This window comes from Polyergus mexicanus, unplaced genomic scaffold (assembly GCF_030449975.1).
Source record: "Polyergus mexicanus isolate NDT 795.1 unplaced genomic scaffold, iyPolMexi1.0 SCAF_16, whole genome shotgun sequence".
Taxonomy (NCBI): Eukaryota; Metazoa; Arthropoda; class Insecta; order Hymenoptera; family Formicidae; genus Polyergus; species Polyergus mexicanus.
The window spans coordinates 1,585,988-1,603,547 of record NW_027223336.1 but is presented as its reverse complement, the minus strand read 5'-3'; the positions used below and the strand labels follow the sequence as shown (position 1 = coordinate 1,603,547).

The 17,560-nt window shown below is 36.3% G+C and overlaps 1 protein-coding gene across 5 annotated transcripts in view; it reads right to left on the bottom strand.

The window, feature by feature from the left end:
- The window catches only part of Tei (teiresias), a 313,828-nt gene that overhangs the window by 193,273 nt on the left and 102,995 nt on the right, over nucleotides 1–17,560 (bottom strand). For all 5 annotated transcript variants that reach the window (XM_070309187.1, XM_070309186.1, XM_070309185.1 and 2 more), the window contains one exon: nucleotides 14,925–14,966. In XM_070309187.1, the coding sequence (XP_070165288.1) occupies nucleotides 14,925–14,966 (42 nt within the window). The remainder of the gene's footprint in view (nucleotides 1–14,924; nucleotides 14,967–17,560) is intronic.

Genomic DNA, 17,560 nt, shown 5'->3' with positions numbered 1-17,560 from the left:
TCGCGATATATTCGATACTCGATGGGCGTTGGACAAAGTGTCGATTTTAATCCTTTTCGCAGCAAATTATTCGCCTCTCGTTTCAAAGTTCATTAAAAGGATAAAAAATCATTTTTCCAGATTTTCAGCTAATCATTTTTTAAGATTTTTCACTCGCTATTGTAGATTAATAACTAAACAAAAAAAAAATATTGAAACGAGCATGGAGCATTCTTTATTATACTGTGTTATGTGTAATATTAATCGACAGATATGAACATTATTGATGCAATTAACAAAACAATTTGATAAATTCACATTGGTATGAATTGGCCTTTTAACATGATGCAAAAGTTTGGTGAGGCGAGAAAATGTCGAAAAATGAAACTTTACTATTGACGAGTAAATTGAACGTTAACTCGTCGCTTATAAGCGAGACGACGAGTTCTTCTCCGACACGGCTTTTATAACACTATGACAGCGATACGGTGGTCTGTTCTGCGTAATTTCCTCGTAATTGCCGAAACAATCCCGAAACAACTCTCGTTAAAACTGCCGCAGGCTCGAACGTACCCGACCGCGGCGTTTTGAAGATGCAGAGATGTCACCTATACGGGGATACATTGCAAAAAGTCACGGTTAAAATTGTCACGATAATCACTGGTAATAACGGATATATCTTAATTTAAACATGTACAGCGAAAGATCGAATGGAATTTTACTACATACACAGAGCTATGCCGATAATTAACATCGAAATTATCGAATTCGTTATGACTAGAATTTCATTGTTCGTATCTGGATAATTGATTGAATCCTTAATTGAATCCAATGAATAATTATGAATAAACAATGAATGGAATCGGACATCGAAGTAATTATTGCCAAAAACATTGCTGGAGGAACACTTGTGACATTATTGGAAAAATTCTGAAAATTAGGGTGTAGTGAAACGTATAAATTGAATTCGATATTTAATACTTCAATAATCAAATAATTTAAAACGCAATCATCACAATAGCATCATATAATTCTTGCGCTTAATGCGTACATATATCTCATTTATGAAATAAAATGAATTTTTAATTATCTATCTTTCGTCTATACAAATTCTTCTACTCAATAAAAAATATCGCATCTATAATTACAAATATAATTTAACAAAATGTAAAGACGTAATATTTGCATCTCTTGTATTTTATAGATTTATACTTTATACAGATGGAGAAAATTATGGATTTATATATCAGCTTCAAATAGATTCAAGTTATCAATAGTCTCATTGCAATCTCTTATTTGCGTATTAAATTAATATTCAAGTTTCAATTAAATCACTCGTTTTACGCGCGAAAGCGCAAATAAAAACGTTTTAATATGAAATTCGGTGGAATGTTCGCTTCTCTGGATATGACGAGCAATGTATTCATGTTTCAAAGAGCTACGCTTAGCTGAGATAAGAGATCGGTGCACAATGAAATCGAACGTAATATGCTGACGGCACGGGTTCGTGTCATAACAAAATATCGCAGTCAGAATCGCGTCGACCGCTGATTCCACTGAGCCAACATACCCTGTCGTTCTACGGAACGATTAATCAATAGTGGCAGCATAAATTTTCATATTTGCGGAAATGAGTTCTCACAGCTAGTTACAGTTTTATTAGGTTACATTATTATTTACCGTTGTATCGCTATATTTACCATTGATTGAATTTATTGGCTACTATAATACGTCTCAACGTCCATTAATCGCGGTATGTAGAGTTTGTTCGGAAATATTTATATACAAGCGAGGCTCGATTATAAAATGAAAAGTCGTATTACCAAAAGTCGTATTAAATAACGTCCGTGCATCATTTTAATATTTAGTTAATTGACAAAAGCGCACGATAATATTGTCGATTTCATATAAATTTTTCATCGTATTATGTACGTGTTATATGTATCGTTATATTGTTATATCTATTTATATTTACTTTATTGCTCGTTCACATAACATACAACAAAATTGATACAATTAATTATAATGAAAGAATTATTTACGTTTATTTCTTTTGTCTTTCTTTCTCTCTAACGCTATAGTATATTATATAAATATTTTAAACGTGTAATTTTCAGACCGCCGAGTTTCAAGACAAACAGCTTGACTATTCCTGTTTCCGTTGCTCATTAAACAATACTGCTCATTTCCTCGAATGTTTGAAGCATACTCGACAGATTCAATGAAAAGCTCTCTTGTTCTGGTAACCTATTTTCATCGTTGTTTTCTATGCGTTGTTTCAAGATGAAATTTAGGTCGAAAGAAGGAGATTATAGAGCGTACGTTTTCTCGTGACAATGTCACTCCCGGCGATTTAAACTAAATGTTCAACAAATTTCGATTAAAATTAATCGATTTCGAAAATAACGATGAAATCGTCAGTATAGATGCATTAAATATGATTACTAGAAATAAGAACTCGTTTTCGCCAGTTTTTACTATTTGTTATGTATCGTAATATAATTCGAGAAAAAAACATGTACATGCGTTGAGAGATCATGGAAAAACATCGATAACATGATGTAGAATTAATTCTTATATAATTCCCCAACGATGGAAATACCGATATCTACATCGTAAGAAGCGATGTTTAATGTCGTAAAAACGAAATCTCAAGCAATTTGATTAATTAGGTTTGTAATATATGCAGAGTGTATAATCATCTAAGATCGATAGCGTGTAGCTTTAAATACCGCGTGACAAAGAAAATTGATATAATTTTTATTCTTCGCTAACGAAGAATGATAGCAATATGACTGAATCATTAAAAGAATGAATAGATAAAATAATTACGAATTATAATCCAATCTTATATATATAATAAATAATGATAATTAATATAATCATATAGAATAATTAATAATTATTATTTCTTTATGTTTATATGTATATATCAACGACTTTATATTTTTTAATAAAAAGATAGTAATTCAAAAAACGCTAGATTTCGTTTAAAAACATAAAACCTATTTCATTGGTTTTAATTTACCATAACATATTGCAATTTAACAACAATCTGACAGAAGTTGAAAAGATTCATTTGACAAAACATTAATTCAATTGTAAGAGAAAAATACCATAGCGGTGACAATAGCTAGTAATATTATCGCACCTTGATAACATGTAATCGCAATTTTACGACCTTATTTCAAGAACAATCGCATTCAGAACTATTTAATCTCAGGATAAAATGCATAATTATTATTGTACTTTAGTATTGATTATTGGTATTGGTACATATATTGTTGTCAATATGAATGCTGGTCGTATAATTAAATAAAATAGAATCGTTTTTATTTAAATTACTATTTATCTCTTATATTTAGTTTTTTTATTTTTTGTATACGTATTTTCAAAGATACGTCAAAAGAAAATATAATCAGCATAAAAAAAAAAATAAATAATTAAATAACATACAACAAAATATACATTAAATATTTTCAAGAGATTTTCATATAAAATATTTTGATAATGCTAGGAACGATATGATTAAAATAAAATAGAAATGGAATAAAATTCTACATGATATTTAATAAAATAAAACACAATTGAGAAGACTATTAAAATTCATGAAAATCACATCTGAAAAAGAAGATGAATATTGTAAAGAAGCACGTGCCATCATATTATAGAACTTTAATCACGATATAATTTTTTTGGCCATAAATTTAAGATTAAGAGAACGTTATTTCTGCTTAAAATTCGTTCCAGCGCTTATTCTATTACGTTTCAGCGCGTCGATTGTAAACAATGTAACGGAAATTCTTGCCGTAAATCGTAAAATTATAGAGGATTAATAAGGTTGGCGGGAGTCTCGTACCTCGAAGCAAAGTAATTTCCGCTTTCGCGGTGGTATTTGTCGCCGTAGCCGTGTCTCTGTTTCGAGCATCGTTCAAAGAGAGATTACATGGTTGTCGGGTGGTGAAGACGAAAGAGAATTTTTTTCCAAGCTCATAGCAGTAGGACGAAAGCCGCGAGACGAAAAACATTCCGACGAAAGAAACCAGAGAGGCGAGAGAAGACCCCGACGACGACGTTAGCTAAAACGTCCGTCTGAAATTATCTAAGAAAGCGATGATGAGAAACGCTCTCTCTTGCCAGACCAATTACCCTCTTTTCTCTCGCAGTTTTCTCCTTTCTTTCTTTTTTTCTTCCTCCCTCTCCTTCCATCTAACACTTCCGCTTTCACTCTCCGGCTCTCGAAGTGTCGCAGCTGTCATCTCTAGGCCAGAAATTTCGCTCGCGTTCAGTTTTAGCCGCAGGATAAGGGGTAAGTCTTCGTTTGCTTCTCGACCCTCTTTACGCGGCCCTTTACGTGCTTCGTCTTTTTCTCCCTCTTTGCTTGCTCATCCTACGTTTCTACCGTACACTCGTCGGTAGATTGACTCGAATAGCCTGCAGACGCTCTCGAGATAGCCGTTAATCGATAAGTATAGCGCAAAATCGAAATAAAACCCAGACCATCTCTTTACCAAAGTACACCGGGTACGATCGAACAGGATATTTAACGACGACCTCCGCATTCGTAAAAAACGCCCAAAGTACATTTAATTTTAAAGAATCGTCAAACCGAGATGTATTGTACTCTCTAGCAATAAATAATGGTACAAAAAGTCGTCATTTTGTGGCGTAATAAAGAATTACGTTCAGTGTTCATAAAACAAAATTTTTTATCTAGTTTCTTAGTTAAAATTATTAATTATCTTTACAGATCAATAAACGTGATAATTCCTCGTTTAGATTATTGATAGTAGCCCGGTATCTTCGACTTTGATACTTATCAAAATAATTGGCGCCATTAAGATTATCTAGAACAATATCTTTGGCAATGGATACGAACAAATGTTTCCTCTATAAGTCTGTCTAACAATATATATCATGTACAATTATAAACGTATTCGTCGAATATATATCGGAGCAAACGAGTAAAACAACATATGAATACGAACAGAATATTCCAGATTACTAACTATCGTCAGACTTTTTATCCATAAACTTTTTAATTCATTTGCGTTAAATTTTTCCTTATCAAAAACTTGATTGGATATAATCCCTTTAAAACCATACAATACGTGGTTTAATTTTAAAAATTCTGTTCAATTGTACTTGTGAATGACAAAGTTCTTCTTCTAACTTTTTACCATTAAAGATTTTTTGAATCCTTATAATATATAAGTAATTCTATATATAGATAATAAACTATCAGTCTTGAGATATTTTTTATTAAAAAGAATTGATTCTCCGGATTGTTGAAAAAACACGAAAATTGCTGCACTGTGTACTCCTTTGATTCACGGTAAAGGAATTATAACTTCTCGCGTGATGGCGAGTCAGCGCGTCGAGTTATTACGTATTTCAAAAACGGGCGATAAACTTTTAATTCCGCGTGATGCACCGACTGTGCCGCGCGCCTAGTTTCGTTTCGTTTGGCAGATCAATAACGAGAGTGAAATTAAAATCGTTCGACATGACGCCGTCCGCGTTTCGACGCTCGTCATCCCAACGCCATCGGCAAGATCGAACGAAGTTTAGCGATTCGATATCCGCCAATCTGCACGTTGCATGTCGATGACAGGTGAGCATATACGAAGAAATTATTTGGTTCAAAATAGCAGACTGCACTGCGTTCGAAATGCGTACAATAATCACGATCACGATCAGTATAATAATAATACGACGCGACGGTATAAAACGTAAGAAAGGGACAATAAATATTATAATACAGTCAACACACCTATATATCGAATGAACAAATAATAACGTTTTTCGATATACAAAATTAAAATGCTTTGACGAATAAAGCCCCGAATCACGTAATAATAAATCGAAGAAAATTAAAGATAAAAAACGAGATGCCATTTTTTTCTTCTTTTTAATCCTTCAGTTGTCGCGCTATTTTTGTAACACGAGGCATCGCGTCGGATCTTGGAAGATATCAATATAAAAAAAAAAAAAGATCAATTTATATCTTTTACTTAGAGAAAAAGGAAAGGGCAAAGTTTGTATTTTATTACGAAAAAATGCATTTTAAACATCGGGCTTTGAAGACTCTTACGATTAAATAGTTAAATAATTTCCCTTGTTTTTATGCAGGTGTTTCAAACCGTAATCGAATTAAGACGCAGTTGTAGAACATCGCAAGCGCATACGGTGTACGCGATACAAAACGCCACGCCGTTGGTAACAGTTAGTAAACCAGTGGCTCGATTCGCTCCCCCGCAGCCAATTAGCTCGACACACACCCCGCGTATTCAAGATCCGACCTTACGAATTCCTGTTGTGGCAAATTACGATTCGCAATCTCCGCTAACTCTGGGGTACGGGTGTAAAACGCATATGTGTCCATGCGGGCGCGCGTGTAGTTCCCTTGTCCCGTAGCCATTGACAAATAACATTGCTTGGCGATGCGTTAAAGGCTGGACGGTTCGTCCGCAGTTCGTCCGTAACGTTTACAGTTCTATGACCGCGGTTGCGTTGTTTGAACGGTCGGAATAATGATACAAGCATTCGAGAGTCGATATTCCACTCCACGCCATCGTTATCGAAGAGAAAGCGACGCGCTACGTTTCTACATATATATATATATATATATATATATATATAAACGCTTCCGAAAACTTTGAAATTTATTATTCAATTCTATTCAGTATGATTACTATTTTTCACGTTGGAATGTATGTTACATTATACGCACTACTATAATCCTCTTGCAAATTTATACTCGTCATTTAACATACAACAGTCGTGAGCACTCATCATAAGCGAGAGACATTTCACAGAACATTTACATACAAAAGACACGAGCGAAATTGGAGCACTCCCGGATGCATAAAAGCGCGAACGAAGATATAAAAGCACCGTCACGTCGCGTCGTTACGCGTCAAAGTTATCAGTCGTGCTGACGAAAGAGCGACGATTCCTCCCCGACGAATTCGTCCGGGACGATGGAGCGTACGATTATGCGGTAAAATAATCATTTCTGACCACTCCTCTGCATGTTAACCCCCTATACGAATCGGACTTCGCCTAGTTTCGCCCCCTCGTCATCCCCGTTTCCGGCCGATTTCATTCCGCTGCGCGTCCCCGCGCACCGTCACGTTCCCGGCTGCTGCTTCTCGGTCCGCGATCCATCACCATAACAGCTTTCCTCCCGCGCTAGGAGAAAACGCGAGAAACGACCCGTTATACTGGGGCTCTCGCTGGGAAGTTGAAAATAATAAATTGTCTCCATTAGACGGCTGACCGTCCGTGTCCATTTTCCCACGGTCGGACCGGCTGGACACGATTTTATCGTTGGTGCTTCGTCTCCCTAATTGCAAATTTCGTTGTCGTTGTCGTCGCCGATGACTCCGCGTCTATCTCGCCAACGAATCGCTTACGAGGAACGTCGACGCGAACGAATCGTGCTCTACATTGGAATCTGGAAATTATTCGACGCAATTAATCGCGACGAGAGAGGAGAAGGCGCCGAGAAAATTCGACGACGAGCTTTTCCCGAGACTCCAAGATGCTTCGCGGATGAAAGTCAAAGTGGAATTTCGAGCCGTTCTACTCTTAGCCTCAAGCGTACGCGCACCCTGTCGAATGTGACGAAGGAATCCGCTCGGCGGCACAAAGAAGCTCTCCCGGATCCATCGAGAGCCCAATAGGTGCTCGAGTCCTCTCTCTTTCTCTCCTTCTCTCCAGAAATCTTGCGAGTTTTTTGCGCAGCAAATGTATAGGCGGCCGATGGTTCTTGTACGGTAAAAATAGACCCGCGCGAAGCAAAACAATTCAACGTTCGAATTATCAAGATGCTTTTACGTGTAAAAGCAAATGCTATTCGTAGATGCTCGACGATGAAGACTCTCGCATTCATATATGAGCATTCATATATATCGCGTAATATTATTTCACATCCAACGATTTTGTCTTACGAAAACAACGTCAAGGATAATCATATCGCAACTATAGAAACAAAGAGATGAGAGAAAAGATGTATAGACTATGCGTAATCCACGTAAAAACGTAACGCGTATGGACACAGTAACTCCCTTCCCCCCCCCCCCCAATCCCTCGCCATGTCGACAAGATTATCCGGCAAACGTTCTTCTCTCCGTATGCCGATGCATTCGCGTTCTACGTCTTGCCACGTTTTCGTAGTAACTTAATAAACGTTGAAAGCAAAACGCTCCCAATAAACTGTAGAAACAAAGATAAGTGCATTAAACGGATTTCAAGCGCTTTCCATTGCTGCGGCAACAAAGATAAAGTGCATTAAACGGATTTCGCTTCGACGCCGGAGACGATGACGAGCCACTTTGTTAATTGAGTTTCGCCCCTACGATCCCGGGAAATACTTTGCTGGGGTCCGGTATTAAATAGCGCGAGTTGCATTAGCGGCGGGTACCGGCCGGAGTATTTTCGCCAAAGGAGAAGAGAAGAAGAGTGCGCAAGAGATTGACTTACGCCTTCACGAACGCGACAGGGAGGCACAATATTAAGTCTTTTAAAGTTTGCCCGTCTTTAATTTAACATCGAGCGTTTTAAAAATATATCATAAATCTAATTTCTCTTTCACAGAAAAACTACGACAATTAATGTTTTATCAACAATTGAATGTTTCATAAAACTGTTTAGAAGAAACCGTCGAGTAAAAATAGGAAAAAAGAAATTTATTCGCGTAACCCAATTTAAAATGTCTGTCAGGGAGAAGCAGAAATAAGAGATAATTAAATCGCGAACGAAAGAAAGCGCAAATAAAACTACGAAACTGCATTAATTCTACTTTAGTGCGTAGCTAAGTTAACTGGTCTCTGTAACTGTTTTTCTGATTTGTAATCTGTTTTTCCAAAAGGATAACATCGTAAAGATTGTAACATCGTTATATGATTAATCTATATGACGACGTTGCTTGTTTCTTCAGATTTATTCGGATACAAATATAATGACTCGTTTTAATTCTATATTCTTCGACAAAAATATCAATCTTTATTTTTATGCGACTGTAAATGCGGCGAAATAATACTATTATATTGTTTTCCTTCTCACTCTAGATATTTCGTTTAATTTCAATTAAAATCTAAGGAAAATGTTTCGAGAAATATCGAATATTTGCAATGCGCTGTATAACTTTTCGAAAATCCTTCTCAAAATTTTGAGTCAGCGCCATTGGCGCATGATCTTCGCGAACTTAGAAGAAACTTCACCGTGTGTTATAAGATCGAAGCGCAGACACTCGGTCGAATAGCATCGTCTACCATCTGGTACTGACACTACTTGCTCTGCTCGAGCGAATTAGCGTAGAATGCGTCTTGGCGAGAAGCAAGTTGGCGCTTTCCTCGTTATCGCTCTTCAGCAGATCCTTGCCGCAGAACTTTGCCAGAGATCTACACGAGAATAATAATAATCGCGCGCCGCCTTCTTCCGCGCTCGTCTCGAAGTAAATTTCTGCACTTCTCGTTGCAAGCGCTACGTCCTCACGATGTTAGTACAACATTTCCTTTGTACTTCAAACGCAAGTAAGATTACCAAGCCTCTAAGCTTTGCCTATTTCCTACGTTAAAATGTCTTTAAACGTATGAATAAACGCTTCGCGAGAAGTTCAGGGAAAAATGTGAAAAAATTGCGGGGAATTACAATCTAATGTATCCTCCATCATAGGAGAAAAATTTGGAGATCGCTAATCGTTTAAGTTGCATAACTTCGATTGGGAGAAATAATTTTAAGTTTATTAACAAGATTAACGATACTTAAGTTTAATAACAAAAAAAATGGTTGTTAAAAATATTATAATATATGTACAATGCGTGTCGATATCAGAAAAAAAAATCGAGATACAACATAGATATCAAAATTGAGCAACATTCTATGAAACGAAAGTTAAATCTGACTCTGCGATTAAAAAATAAACCGATTACGTGAAATCCAAATTTGGTATGCCTGCGTGAACATCTGTTGTGTCGCGCGACTTGATCGAAACATGATGAATCGTCGAAGATAATCCGACAGTTTTATCCTGCATCCTATTTACCGTGGCAATCCATACAAAAAGGGAACTCGCGCCTCTCGCGCTCTCATCCTCTCATGCGGCCACTCTTTGATGTATACCCCACGGCTCGTTGAATTCGTTTCATTCCCGTCTCGTTTATTTTGGCTCGATTTTTTCCACGCCGCTATTTCGAAGCGGCCAATCCCTAGAGAAGGGGAAAGGCTGCATCATCTGACATCCATACAACGTACATTTTGATACGAATGCAATCTCGTGTCAATCCTAACGCGCCTCGCTTCCACCCTCCCCCACCTTCATCCCATTACAATCCCCCAACCCATCGGGAAAACGCATTCCGGCAAGCGCGCGGCGCTACAGAGGACACGGTCAACGTAATGCCATAAATATTAATTCACGTGATACACATCAACGCGGCGAGATATGGAACGTGATTTACCGGAAGCGATAGTTTATGGCAGCGACACGATACGACCATTGCGCCTGGGCCCGATCCAGGTCGTCGCCACAGGTGGCGACTCCCTAGACACTCATTTTACACATTTTCGTATTCTGCAACGACATAATTACTACCCCTTTCAGTTATTCGCGTTTAATCGAATATATTGTATTTAAACGCGCAAGATTAATCCATAGATGTGTCAAATTTTATCCAATTTACCGCTTAAGTAGTTATATTTTATAAAAAATAAGTCAATTGACTTTTTCCCAAAATTCTGCAATTCGATGCTGGTAGCAATTAACTTTTTGTCAATGAAGTTTCTCGGAGATTATTTCGGTCGCATAGATTATACGCATTAAGGAACTTTCGATGACCTGGAGGAATTCCGTTTGGATTATAGTCCGCCACTTTGGAGACTAGATTCTGAATTTGCTGTGTATATCGTAGGAATATCCGCCAGCTGATTAAACCAAGCCCACCGCGTCTCTCGGGACATTCGAGATCCGTAAAGCCGTTTCTACACCTTCCGGGTGTCCATTATGCGGATTGATACGGGTTTCCGAAACCATCGCGACATTAAGATCCCACAGAGGTTTGATTAAACATAAAACGGAAATCGTCATTACGTACGGTACAACTTTACATATCCTCTTTAGCGGGAAAAAGAGAATGTAAAGAAAAACAAGTATGAAAAAGAAAAAAAAACGAAAGAGAGAAAGAAAACAAAGGAACCCGAAGTAAATACGGCACCTTCGCAGTTTTCCGGCAATTTTCGCAATTCCTAGTTAATTCGTTCGGAAGAAAAGTCGTAGCAACACCTTGCGCTACTGCCAGTCATTCTCTAGGTACATAGCACAGTACTATAGCAGTTACCAAACTGCGAAAAGGACGACGATAGAAGAGAGAGCGGGGTAGAAACAGAGGACAAAATAGGCGAGGGACCGCCGAACTAATCAGACTCGACCCAATCCGAGACGTTTCCCCGCGGAGAAGAGAGATGCTTCCTCCCGGTGGACAGGATAATTTAAACTTTCCCGCAAGCGCGAACGTCCCGCGATGACGCGGCGTCGTCGTCTATGTATCTCGGTCACTCCGTTAAACAGAATTAGATACGAGCGTTAGATTCAAACGTTATGTTAACCACCGCGAAAATAGACGACCAGAAATCTCCCAGGTATACAACACGCGAACACGGAATGAATCGTCGAGAATCCTTCGCAGGAATAGAGCGCGCTTGAATAACGTTATTAAAGTTTGAGTTTTTCGCGACGGCGGAAAGCGGGATGAAAAGGATTACCGTTGTACGGCGCAATGAAATACTACATCAATTTTAAAAGAGCAATATTCTTTATCAAATATAGAGTTGAAATACGTAACTTTCTCAGCTCTACTTAAAATTAACATATTTGTGCAGATTATTCTAAACTTTGACAACCAAGAAATTTATATCAAAAGTTTATGGTAGTTGCATGCAGCGAATATTCTTCGGCCTTAATTACGGCGAGAATAGGAAGAGAACACGGTCGTATCAGAAACGAACGTGACATCCGCGCGCATCGTGCCGCACGATCCTGTCGCGGATACGAAACAAAACCTCGATTGTGACGGTAATTACGAAAGACTTCCATGTGCCGCCGTTTAAATTAAGCCATCTGCCAGCTGATGAATCGGCCGCGTGCATAACAGGATTTATCGCCGTTTTTGACGTTCGATTAATTCGCCCGCCAACGCCGAGCATCAGCTTACCGCGAATCTGAATAAAGCTATGTTATACTGAGATAAAGACTGAGATAATAGTATTTAATAATATAATGCAATACTTTATGCACTGCCAAATTTTACATTGAGTTAAAGTCAATATCTGCAATTTACTGTTACTTTTAGTCGATGTAAAAAAATTATAATGTTTGTTGAAACTTATTAATCTTTTGCTTTAGAGATAAAAAATTTCAATCATTATCGTGTTCCAAACAACCGGTATTATAAGTATTTTGATGTAAATATAATTAATACGCTTTTAATAAATATATATCTCTCCTTGTAAGGTAAAAGTTAATATGTCAATAAGCAATTGTCTGTGCCGCTTTAAAAGACGTTTCGTTTTTTATGTATACTTTTTGCGCACTGCATGGTATATTGAATGTTCGGTTAGACCAATCCTGATTCCGTCGCGATTGCGAAGGTTCGTCGGGCATTTATGATAGCGTCGCGACCGCGAATGTGCTGACAGTGAAACGCTTCAGAAACGAACTAAAAATTCAACGATGTCGTTGCAAGAGAAACGGACGCAATTTAATTCTCTGCGGAAAAAAAAAGAGAGAAAGAGAAAGGGCGACGAGAGCGATTTACTCTTGAACGACGGCGGGGAAGGATACGGTGTATTTCCTTTGATGAGAACATCAGTACGGGGCCGCTGGCGTAAAAAGGACACCTCTCTTCTCGTCGGTATTCCGTCCGCGCCTATGCTGCTAACGGAATATATTATTTTCTAACGAGTCGCTGCAGAGGCTACGAGAAATGTCCTTGGTTCCGCATGCGTCGGGAAAATAGTGAATTTTCAGTACAGCGCGAATTCCGACTCGAGAAATCGGCAGAATAGAGTTATCGGGCGCGCGATCGATGGCGACGACTACGAATCGCTACAAACGATTCAATTTGAATAATGTCACGTGCTACATTACCGTAGAAACGTTACGAGAAACGTGCGTGGCAAAAATATCAGCTATTTTTTTTATTTATTGTCAAAGCAATCTTGGAATATGCAAGTAATATATATATATATATATATATATTAAAAGATTTAAGAGCACCAAATATAATAAAGTAGTAACTAAAATCAAAACAATAGCAAACATTTGGATATAATTGAGCTAAATTTTTACGAATTTGAAATAAATCGAAAGATTTTATTGCATAAAATAAATTTTAAAGAGTCGAGAAAAATTCATATATCAACATTGAAAAAAGAGTTGGAAAATGCTTGTAAGAATCGAGTATTCATAAAACATGAACAGAAAATAAAATTTTTTACGTCGCATATACTATTCTGTAATTAAAGACAAAAAAGAGAAAAAGAAAATCGACAACTCGATTAATAGCAATCCGAATTAGGATTAGATAGAGTATGAGTTTACACAGGCGCAGGCAAAACTCGATTGTTTTTGCGAAAGAATAATGTCGTATAAGCCTGAGTAAACTGAAACCCAACGGAAATAACTCGTGCACCGCAGTCGTGTATTTTTTAACGGTTGAACGCGACATGGCCGAAAGTCGAAAAATTGGCGCGTTTTAGCGACGGTGAAAAGATAGCGTTCCAACTGTGCGGCGAACGAGCACGCGAAAAGCCGCTAACGCTTCAATTTTCTTCTATGAATCCCCTCTGACCGACCGTAAAACGCGAGCGGCCGTTTGTACGGGCGTAATGTACCGATAAAGCACTCACGGGGCTTGTCACGAAATCTGCAACATTCTCTCGTCGGACGCGCCATTTCATGCTGCGCAGTGTGCGCGATCGCACAGTCGAACAACAATTTTTAGAGCCCGGACTCGTGTGGAATTATAGCGCACGAATAACACCAAATGCCACGGCCATACCATAATCTCAGTGTGTGCAATTTGTACAACTGCTATCCGATTGCCAAATGCACCGCGAATTCCGCCTATGTGCGATCGAAAATACATATAACACAGCGATGGAGAACGATGTAACAGACGAGCGTGCTAAATCTATACCATAATCGCGTTTTATTTAATGCCTTTATTTTAGTACGATTCGTGTCGGTTAATGAAACAATGTATCCGTTTGTCGCCGTATCCACCCGAATCCGCAGAACGTTCCCGTTAATCGAGAAGCTTACGTCAATTACACTACTAATGAACGCACAGGAAATGTCAAGCACAAACGGTCAAGAGTATTAGCAATCGCGTTTGATTTGGACGCACTTTCGAATAAAATTTTATGTCTATAAAGATCGCTAAATCGATTTCGATACCTGCATTCTTTATCGCACGCCGGATTACATACGCTCGATGTAACATGTTTCGCGCGCAGTGCAAATCACGCAGTTGCATGCAAAATCGATGGCATGATAACCGTGTCGAATAATAAACATGATAATAATTGCAATAATATTATTTTATGTTAAAACAGTGATAATAAATGTAATTAATATTACGATATAAACACAATCCGTACAACGCAATCGAATATAAACATTCTTGGCATATACCAACAGAATAATAACATAATATTATCTAATCGTTATACACTTCAAAAATCCAATTTTTGAAATTTTTTCAAGATTTTCCATTCAACGGAATTTATTACGCTTAAAATATTATTACATCGATGATATAAAATGAGAAATTGATTCAAAGTAAACTTTATACCGATATTTCCCCCCCCCCCCAAAGAAAAATGTCGATACCATTACTTTTATTATAGCTATTTTTTTTTTTTTAATGAAGCACACTCACCTCCTCTTGGAGAATCCGTAGGTCCAGGCCGCTGTCTTAAGCCTGCAACAAGAGAAAAAAGGAATTGTTTTAAATCGATGATTATAATGCATTAAGTATAGAAAAAAATATCAATTATTGCTATCAATGTATGTCTTTGGCAAAAATGGCAAAGGAAAGAAATAGTATCTAATAAAATTGAGTACAGTATTCTATACATAATCACTGATATTGCCAATTGCAAAAATACAATTAAGTTTTATTATCAATTTTTTTACAAACATATGTGCTTGCATTAAGAAACAAAATTATAAAAGTTTAATAAAACGTTGAAAAATAAATTTATTTGCGACAAGGCAAAACACACATATTTTAATTACCTAGTAGTATATATATATATATGTATGTAGTAGAGTATATACTGATATATTCTGCGCTTTAACTTTGTAAATGTTCGCATTATCAATTCCGTACTCAGATAAAACAAAATGTTTGTTTTTTATGATGCAATTCACGCGCGTACGTAAAATACAGTAATACAAATATTTTGTTCTACTTTTATGTCTCTCATTATTTAGAATACATAAATACAGATTTTAAAATGCAAAATTGACCGTTGGAACCTCAATGTTTTACATGAAAAATATTTATTTTAATATCATTTAGATGTAGTATTTTTCCAAACTACTTTATTGTTTTATTGAAATATTTATTGAAAGAAATTCTATATTATAATAATTTTTAAAATAATTAAAATGTGATATTTTATATTGTGATATTGTTATATATATTAATGGAATGTAAAATAAATTATTTAAAACTCAAGAAAAAAAATTACTTCATATATCAATTAGTCACGAGAGACAAGAAGAAACTACAAATTTATTCCTGTTTAGGTCAAAAAGCTGTTCGATAATTAAATAGTTCTCGTAATATAATGCGCATATTTCATAATGTTAATTTTTTCCGTTGAAATAAACGGGATAACTATTTATTTTTGAGATACCACAAAATCGCTGCCGTGACCGGTGCATTGCGATTTCGACATTTTCTGCCATTGTTACTGGCCGAAACTACTAAACCAATTGGTCGGGGCCAGCGCGGAGGTACAATCTAAACTTTCGAATTCTACGAGTTGCAGCCCTTGAGGCCCTTGTATAATCCTTGCAGTGGCATTCTCACGGTCCTTTCCTAAATTACGTGCGCAACTAAATTAATTTTACGAATTATTCGAAAATGACTACACAAAGATCAATAAATTAAATGCTACATAAAGTGTAAACAAGGTAAACAATTCATTATAAACGAAAGAGATGCTATTTAATAATTTAAGAAAGTTTCTAAGATCGTAATATGGAACTCATGAAAATATGAGAAACGTCTTTCTTGTTATTCTAGAAAATATTAATTTAAAAAATTGATAAATATTCTCTTAAAAAAAAAAAAAATACAATTATTTTGCACACAGTCTTCTTTCATTGAAGATATTCAGAACTTAAATTGTGTTCATTCTCATAAATAGAAACTTTTTCTGCTACTCTAATTTTAAAGCAAAACGTATGATAATAACTTTTCTATCTATCCCTTCTCTTCAACATCTCTTGAACATCTGACAAGTAATTCGTGAAAAACATTGCCAACGGGAGTTGCGATAAGTAGCAGGCTGATTTATGAATTAACACGCCCGTATTCCTCAGGGATCAGTCACGAAAGGCATATATTCCTCTAAAATGCTTCGTGCGAACTCTTTTTGAAGAGAGACAAAATATTCTGCGCGCGCGCGTTCGCTTCTCGTTCTTTACTTGAAGAGGTTGAATGTAAGAACAAAAGTACTTGCAATCCCATCAGCATGTAAAGTTCACTACGCATAACTTCTTTTATATCGTATACTTCACTCGAATTTTTTTAAGTCTTTCGCTTGTTACAACGGACATGACAAATTAAATTTTAGAGCTATCTGATAGCTGCTCTAATCGACAAATAATATATTTATTGAAGAAACATTTTAATTTAAAGAATATTACGATTTAAAATAGAAATGTAATATTAAAAAAAAAAAAAGGAGAGTTTAGGCTTTTAAGTTTTCATAATAAAATTCCAATTTCAGAATTAATCGTTAATAATTTTATGAATTTTATTAGTTTTATTCATTTTAAGAGAAAAAGATTTCAACTATAAAAAAACACGAATTTTTTCAATTATATTTAAATATATATATATTATTCTCCTGTAAAGTTAGCAATCAATTAAAATAATAATCATTTATTTAAGTTAATATGGTATAAAATTTGCAAATAGAGAATGAACTTTTGTAGATCCAAATATCTGTACAATATATTCGCAATGAAACAGTTTGAACAAAGTTTGATAATGCGACTCAATTAATTTTAATTTAAATTGGATGTAGTCATGTAGTTCGCTTTAATATTCGAGTTGCGCATTCCGGCAATATAACCAGCGAAAGGAAGCCTTCCAATGCTTTAGTACACCTTAATCACTTGGGATTAAATGTTTACACGCGTCTCCCTAGATAATCACATGCAATGAAGGAAAGCAAAGATTGGTTCTGTTTCTGCGAATTACTATTTACACCGCTATTTTCTATTTGCTTAAAAAAAACGGTATTTTATTCGTATCTTATATTTAATATTTCTTAT